The sequence below is a fragment of the Myotis lucifugus genome, unplaced genomic scaffold (assembly GCF_000147115.1).
Source record: "Myotis lucifugus unplaced genomic scaffold, Myoluc2.0 scaffold_1630, whole genome shotgun sequence".
Taxonomy (NCBI): domain Eukaryota; kingdom Metazoa; phylum Chordata; class Mammalia; order Chiroptera; family Vespertilionidae; genus Myotis; species Myotis lucifugus.
The window spans coordinates 38,001-46,714 of record NW_005872678.1 but is presented as its reverse complement, the minus strand read 5'-3'; the positions used below and the strand labels follow the sequence as shown (position 1 = coordinate 46,714).

Sequence of the window (8,714 nt, the reverse complement as noted above, 5' to 3'; positions counted from 1 at the left end):
CCCCCCCCCCGCTGCTGGCTGCTGGTGGGACCTTCCTTCATTCTGAGCCACCCCCTGGTGGTCAGTGCACATCATAGCGAGGAGTTGAACTACTGATTGGTCAAACTCCTGAGGGGACAATTTGCATATTAGCCTTTTATTATATAGGATAGTTTAGAATTGGCTCATAACTGTGAAGAGTGGAAGAGATCTAGGGAATAAAAAAGGGGGAACTTTCAAATTTATACACAGAAAGTGATGAGAATAAGAGAAAATTCTCACATAAATCTAAAATTGCAGGCAAAATTTGCTTATTTTATCTGCCTTTGGAATGTGTTTTAGACTTTATATATAATATATGGTTTTCTGAAATGCCCACTGCTTCAAGTAAAAATAATGAAATGCCTCTATGGAAAAATAAGTAAGGTGAACCTGAAAAATGGCTTCACAAATGGACTGGCATTTTCTGTCTGAGCCTTCTTGTTCTAAACTTTTCCAAAAGGAAGAGGATTTACTTTAAATAAAGCAAATGACCACACCCATTTGAAGAAGGTCTCTTCAGTGATTTATGGAATTGACTTCTAATATCCCCTTACAATTCTAGTTTTGCAGAATCCTGCTATAGAAAAAATGGAGCTGTTCGGTGTATTTGTAAAGAAAACTATGCTGGACCTAACTGTGAAAGGTAAGCTAATAAAATGTACCATTTTCTGTGTGGATCAAAGGAAGCTTTCTGTTGCTTGTATTCATCAGCTCTGCCTTACTCCCCTTCAATAGATGCTGAAGTGGATGATTGAGAGGAAGGAGTAGGAGATAGCATTTCATAACCCCATGCCCCAGACACAGATATAACAATATGCTCCCTAGGGGCCCAGGCCAGAGCCACATCAGGATAAATGGACATGGAAAGAAAAAAATGAGTATGTGTATTTTAAAAAGATTCTCTGGATGGTTTTGGTAACACTCCCCTCTCTCTCTATCATTGAGAACCAGTAATATAATTAATGGAGAGTGAGGCTGCCTTGTTAAATAAAAAATAAATCATATCCTCTATTAGAGCAATAAGTTTAAAATACATTGCAATGCACTGAAATAAAATTGAAAGTCAAAATTAAATCCTCCATGAAAGCAATCCATTGAAATACACTGAAAAAAGCATGAATCTATTATTTAACTCAGTCTTTACACCATTTCCTCCCCTGGAAAAAAAAATTCATGAGAGTTTGCATTTTCTGAATCCCCGTTTGGTATCTACACCTAACTTTCTTTTTTTGAGTTGCTCTGAGCTCTGCTCAATCAAGAAAGGCCTCGGGGACTAAAGATGCGAGGCTTCCCACTGAATGATTTCTTGGCAAGACATTTCCCATTCTCCCCACCTGTCAACTGCTCACAGATTTCTATGATAAAATGGTTTCACCAAAAAAAACTCACATAGAGGCCTTATAATTTTCAACAGAAATGCATTAACAATGGTCTCATCATTGTGTTTAGACAGCAAAATGTTAGGTGGTGTCATAAAGACAGAGAGGGAAGGGCAGGAGGGACCAGTCCAACATCTAGTCCAACATCTGCAGTGTACTCACCTCCACACATCACACTCCCGACCATCCTGAATGTGACTTAGCCTTGGGATCAAAACATAAACCTTAAATGATAAGCCAACTCACTTCCAAAGAAAACACCCTCCATCTCTCAAAATGTAGTTCTGCAACTCTTTTTAAAAAGCCACAATGTTGCCCTGACCGGTTTGGCTCAGTGGATAGAGCGTCAGCCTGCGGACTGAAGGGTCCCGGGTTCGATTCCGGTCAAGGGCATGTGCCTGGGTTGTGGGCGCATCCCTAGTGGGGGGTATGCAGAAGGCAGCTAATCAATGTTTCTCTCTCATCGATGTTTCTAGCTCTCTGTCCCTCTCCCTTCCTCTCTATGGAAAATCGATAAAATATTAAAAAAAAAAAGCCACAATGTCTATGGTACAGAGAAAATATCTATACTCAGAGGTCATTGTTATTATGATTATTAAATGTGCAAAATGTGGATAATTCTTTCTCTAAAGGGTCGTGGGATTGTTCCCTTTTTAAAGAAATTAATCCTCACCCGAGGATATTTTTCCATTGATTTTTAGGGAGAGTGGAAGAGTGAGGGAAAGACAGAGAGAAATATCGATTTGAGAGAAACACACAACACACATCAATTGGTTGCCTCCTGCATTAGCCCTGACCAAAGAGGAGCCTGTAACCAAAGTATGTGCCCTTGACCAGAATCGAACCCCGGACCCTTTGGTCTACAGGCTGATGCTCTATCCACTGAGCCAAACCGGCTAGGGCAGATTTTTTCTTTTTTTGCTATAAAGGAAGAGGGAAAGTAAAAGCTGAGGGCCATGTGAGTTTCATCTTTCAGAGATGATCAGATTACCTTTGGTTGATTAATGTTGGTGACACACTCATTCTATTATTTCCTTACTGAGGGACCCAGGAATATGAGGCACTTGATTTATTCTTTTTTTTTTCTCAGTGGGGGTCTGAGAGGATTGTTAATCATCCAGAGGTGGAGTTTTTTTCTCACCAGTGTTTGAGGTTAAACTCAATTTAGTCTGATAAGGATTGAGCTGTATTCCCAGATAATGGGTGTTCCATGGCTCCTGTGGGGGGGGGGGGGAAACTAATGGCCTTAAATAGGTCCCTGCTAACCTAATGCAAGGCCTCCCAGAAGTGAAGTAATCTCAGCCCTAAGAGCTCATTTCTGCAAAATCTCACAGGGTGCAGCTAAAGGTTCTGTCTGCAGCAGTGGGGGTCCTGGCACAGAATAGCATGCCCACCTGAGATGTGGGATTATGGATGATAAAACCCTGGCCCACAGCAGAGGCTCCTAGGATCTCCTGCCATTACCCCATAAGGCTGGATCAGATTGGGTGCTTATGATGGACCTGGATTGATAGGATGGAGGAGAGAGCACTCGTTTGGAAAATGGAAGTAGAGAGCCTGGCTGAGTTTGAATCTCAACTCTAGCCCTTTGTGATCCTCCTGGGCAAGTTATTTTTGACCTCTAAGTTATTTCCACATCTCCAGAACGGAGAAAATGAAAATACCCACTTTATGAGACTGTTGTGAGGTGATGCTGCCAAGTTTTTAGTATGACACCAGGTGCTTAATACAGGCGCAATAGAAACTAACTGGTGACAGTAGGAGTCACTGTGGTCATTGTTCAGTTTCCACCACTGGCATAATGTGTGTCTGGGACATGGTGGCTCATTTCCCCGACTCTCAGTTTCCTTAACAGAAATTCTGGCTTTGAAGTAAATAGTGTCCTTCATTGATTGTCTCCTGTGTCTCATAGCTTTACATCCTCATCTCTCAGCCTCATGACCATCCTGAGAGGAGCCTGTAAAAATCTGTAGTGTTGAAGGTTGGACTGTGACTTCAGAGTTGCCACCAAACCTATCACCAAAAGATGTTCTTGAGACTTAAAGTAACTTAAAGTAGGTTTCTACTGTGATTGAGATTCTGACTTACAGAATAGAGAATTTGTTTTTTTTCTCTCTTATGGAAGACCAGGGGACAAGCTATGAAGATCAAATACAGTGAAATTAAACAGAGAAATGAAAGTACTAGTAACTGGCATCTGACTTATGCGAGCTTGGGCAAGTCCCTTCACTCCTGGACCTCAGGATTCCCAGCTGCACATTAAGGGGGTAGATCTGAGTTCCATTTCAATGAGTCTAATATTCTGTTTAGTGAACTGCAGCAAAGGTTAGAAATTCAATCCAGCCATGTATTCCGTAGAGGAATGATTTATGCTGTCTTGGGGACCAGAGGCCCAGTAAATTAGAGGTGCAAAGACATGAATGAATATGAGTAACAAAATTCATGAAACATTTTCTCTTGGGGATATCTCTTTGTAGATTGTGTGACACTTTAATTCATTCTTATCTTTATATAGACCTCAATTTCTAGAATTTAGATATTATGTATGATTGTGCTTCATTTGTTTCCTGTTCTTTCAGAATGGGCTGTGTATTTTTCCTCTTCCTGTCTTTCTGTGCCTTGCATAAAATAGACATGAATTGTCCCTCTGTTGGATGAATTCACTCATTCATTTATAGTAGCAGCAGTGTGGTCCAGGGTGGAGTGAAGGAAAGAACATGAGGGTCAGAAGGTCTGGGTCTTGCACTGTGACTTCCTAGCTATGTGAGGCTGGAAAACCAAGTAGCCTCTCAACCTCAGAATGCCAGGCCTGTGTGGCCTACCCCCCAGTTGTCTGTGGTAACTAAGTAAACTCACCCAGGGGAAGCTATGAGATACAAGGCAAGTCAAGGGTGTAACGACTGAACATACACCATCATTACAACTACACCAAAAAAACAAATGTAGGAATAAAGGCTGGAAGATCATATGCAAAATGTTGAACAATTATTTCATTAGGGCCTTGGGATTACAGGTGTGATTTTTATTTTTCATTTCTCTATTTTTCAAATGTTCTGAATCATAATTTTATTACTTTAAATGGAAGTTTTTAAAATGTAGTATCATATTACTAGAGACCAAGCCTTACTTATTTCCTTGGAAAGTCCTCCCTTCCTTTCCATTCCCAAGGCCAATGCCCTAGCCCAGGCTCTCCACACCCCACCCTGGTCTCCCCATTCCAGCCTGCAGTCCGCAGCAAACATAAAATCCAAATTTTAACTTCTTTGTTTAAAAATAGGAAAATTTAGCAATGCAGGTCCTCCATTCCCTCACAGCTACAATTTGGCAACAGTTGACAGGAACCAAGTAGCAGCTGACACTTAGATGGGACCTGCAGTCCCACCACTCACAGCAGGGCCTTTGAAAAATAGAGAAAAGCATTTGTTCCTCTGAGCAGAGGCAGCCCCACCTAGAGTGCACAGTTTGGCCAGGCCAGCAAAGGTTGGATGGATTTCAGTCACCACTCTCCAACGGGGCTAGGCTGTCTCATGAGGGGCCCAGCCAGCATGACCAAAGGCACCAGCTGTGCCCCCACAGCAAATGCAGTAGTTAGGTGCCTGGCCTCTGTAGACCCAGAGATCTAAAATGTCCAGAATAATGGCTACTTAGGCTCCAGCTCTGTTTCTCTGTGGTACCCTCAGCTCTGCCCTCTGCCTTGTCTCCACATTGCCTTTCCTCGGTCACAAGATGGCTTCAGAACTAAGAGCACCACCTGACTCTTCATTCTCCCACAGATGAAAAGAATGCCTCCCCAGAGCCCTCAAACAAGAGCCCTGGGCTACACTCCAATTGAATCACCTCTGAGCCAATCCATTTTGGACAGGATAGTGCCAGGCATTGAGCGGCTCAGATTTAGGTTAATCTGAACAATTCACTAACAGCAAGGTGGACAGTGACTTATATCGGTGTTTCTTAACAAAGGTATTATTAAAACTTTGGCCGAGATCATTCTTAGCTGTGCACTAGTAGTGGGTCTCATTTAGCGTATCTAGCACCACCCATCATATGCCAGCTGTGCACGCCAGTTGTTGGAATGACCAAAAACTCCCACACATTGGTCATATCCAGACACTCCTACATCTGGAGGGCTGGCCATGCTGAATGGGCTGTAACACACTGGGGAGGGGTGGTTCCTTAAAAACAAAGTCTAGTTCTATTAGGAAGATGGGAGATGTGAATGAATTCTGGAAAAGCAAACCACAAATATTAACTACGCTTTTATTCTAGGTGGGAAAGATTAAAAGGAAGAAAAACTATGGCTGTTAAATTTTTAACATGTGATTCCCCTTCAGATGTGCTCCTGGTTATTATGGAAACCCCTTGCTTGTCGGAAACACCTGTAAGAAATGTGACTGCAGTGGAAATTCTGATCCTAACCTGATTTTTGAAGATTGTGATGAGATCACTGGCCAGTGTAGGAATTGCTTACGTAATACCACTGGATTCAAGTGTGAACGCTGTGCCCCAGGCTACTATGGGGATGCCAGGATAGCCAAGAACTGTGCAGGTACAGTACTGTAAATCCTTAGACAGCCACCTGGATTTAGATGTATTTATCTTGGGAAAATGTCTCAAGTGACCCCTTGTCACTTTTCCAGGGCAATGCACATTCTCAGGAATGTGCATCCCATACTCACCCCTGGTGGATATTATCAAGGCTACTAATGTAACCTAGCTCATAAACCAAAAGACACTGACACAAATGAGCTCTTGCCTTGCCATCTTATATCCTTCCCATTTTGATCAAAGAAGAAAAGCAGACTTCCATGGACAGCCTATGATTGGCCAGAATTCTGAATGAAAACCTGCATGGTTCACATCACTTTTCTTATTCTGGAAGCTAAGTCCCATTTTTCAGTTATGTTTGGTAAAACTGACATTTCAGTGCAATAAGTGAGCAAATCAATGGTAGAGTTTACTCATCCCCAAATTTCCTCAAATTGTCAGAGCAACTATCTCAGGTAGAGTATAAGAATTGACTTCAGTTAGACTGAAATGTATACATTTCATTGATAATTTCTATAATCCATTTGCCACATAGAATAAAGCTCTTAATAGGTAAAGTTAAATTGCCTTCCTCTAGGAATAAGGCTGAGACTGAATATTTCTTATTCGTTTGTGACTTTGAGGGGAAGCAGGGTGAGGAAGAGGCATTGTACTCTTGTGGCATGCTCCTATTGGAAATCCCCTCACTAAAACAAAGTCCCACTTAAAAAGATTCTAAGTGTAAAGGTTAATATTGAGAAGAAAACACATGTGATCTTCAGAAATCACAATAAAAGTAAACATGTCTACAAGAAAGCAAAGTGCATAAAGGCATAATACCGAAAATGACACAGAGTAGATAGAGTGTTCTGTGTCCAAACAGACTAAAGAAGAAAAGCAGGCATCTGAAAGAGTGCTGGCAGCTCTGGCTGGGTGGCTCAGTTGAATAGAGCATTGTCCCACACACCAAAAGATTTTGCGTTCCCTTCCTTGTCATATCAATATTGTGAGTTCATTCCCTGGTTGGGGCATGTACAGGAAGCAACCAATTGATGTTTCTCTCTCACATACATGTTTCTCTCTCTCTCTTCCTCTTTCTAATATATATATATATATATCCTGAGGCAATAATTTTAAAAAACTGCTGGCAAAATCAAAGCCTTAGACATTGATGAATATTCTGATTCTCAAAACATTTACTAAACTTATGTTTAAACTACATAGAAGCAGGTCACTCTTAGAAAAGAAGCTAATGCTAAAAGCAATAAAGCATGATCTTGCTGAATGGTTAATAAATCTACATTTTGTGGAACATTAAACAGCTGAAATGTAATAAATGCATTTCCCCTTACAGCTAAATTTTTTATGATTTTTCTCTAAAGACAGTTGAGAGATGGGGAAAATTCACAATTCTACTTCAGCTTATTGTTGATAGCTCAGGAATTCCTTTTTAAATATCACAAATTAATTTCTACTCTGAAACTCTGAAATGGGGGTTTTGTTTTTGTTTTTTCTCCAAATGACTATCTTGAAAATCCTCAGTAGATGAATAGAGGGTTCTCAGGATTTCTAAATTTATGTAAATATGTTCCTAATTTTTTCCACGACATTATTCCTAGCCATCCCACTGAGAACTATCACTTGGAGGTTTGGAGTCAGCTTTGCCAAGGGTCAAGCACTGTGGAAGCCAAGATTTGCTCTTGGGCCTCCTCACTCTCTCCTCGCTGGACTACTCCTCCTTCACACCTGGCAATGATCAACCCCAAAGTTGGATTAAACTGGAGAGTCAGGCTGCAATGAAAGGCTGGCTTTCAGAGTCCAGTTGAATAATGGGCTCCATGATTATCTTGTATCTTGTGAAATTTACCAGGATTTTTCTGGACTGAAGCAGCTGTAATAGTCATGTCAGGATCCCCCCCAAAATTGTGAGAGGAGTCCTAGAAAATTTAAATTTGTTTTTGCCCAAGGGTCTCCTTTGAAAATTTCACTGGACTGGGGCTTAATTGGGTGAGGGGCACAATCTCGGTATCATAGAATATAATTAATGCCCATTGAATAATTATATACTGATAGCCAGTATTTCTAGAAACCATGAGAACATTACCATACTTTAAGCACTAAGAAATGAATCCCTAATCTCTTGTTTTTGTTTCCCACAGTGTGCAATTGTGGAGGAGGCCCATGTGACAGTGTAACCGGAAAATGCTTGGAAAAAAGTTTTGAACCCCCTACAGGCACGGACTGCCCAACCATAAGTAAAAATAACAGTACATGATTGACTAACCCCACTTTCTCTAATGTGCTGCAGGTGGAGGATTAAGGAACGTTATGCAATACCCCTCTCTAGAAACTGCCTGAGTTTCACCCCTGGCTTTAACCCTGTCTGTGCCTCAAACAAATGTATCCTAAACAAAAAAGATTCAGTTGTCCACTTGATTCTAATTTGCAAATAGGTGATTTACATTTAAACACCTCTACAAAACTTATCAAGTCTTTAAGTTTAGCATCTTACCTAGTGGATAAAGGCAAATTCAGAAACATAATTCCCAAAGACTGGGTTTATTTTAGCTCCCTTTCTCCCTTTTCTCTTCAGGTCACTAGATAATATGATATACAGACAATGCTTTACAACTCTGAGAAAACTGAGATACCAAGAGATTTCAGTGGTTTTTCCCAGATCTCTCCAAATCTAAAGTGCACCAGAAATAAAATATTCAGGCCTTATGAAAAGGAGCTGCATCTTTCTTTCCTGGATTTTTCTGTCACCTCCTATCAATCAAATAGTGATCA

The 8,714-nt window shown here is 40.9% G+C and overlaps 1 protein-coding gene across 1 annotated transcript in view; it reads left to right on the top strand.

Annotated features, from left to right (window-relative positions):
• Positions 1 to 569: 569 nt before the first annotated feature.
• The window catches only part of LOC102417379 (laminin subunit alpha-4-like), a gene marked incomplete at its 5' end in the record, with an annotated part of 46,088 nt that continues 37,943 nt past the window's right edge, over positions 570 to 8,714 (top strand). Inside the window, 3 exons of the mRNA XM_006107990.2 lie at positions 570 to 664; positions 5,732 to 5,946; positions 8,084 to 8,179. Of these exons, the coding sequence (XP_006108052.2) occupies positions 570 to 664; positions 5,732 to 5,946; positions 8,084 to 8,179 (406 nt within the window). The remainder of the gene's footprint in view (positions 665 to 5,731; positions 5,947 to 8,083; positions 8,180 to 8,714) is intronic.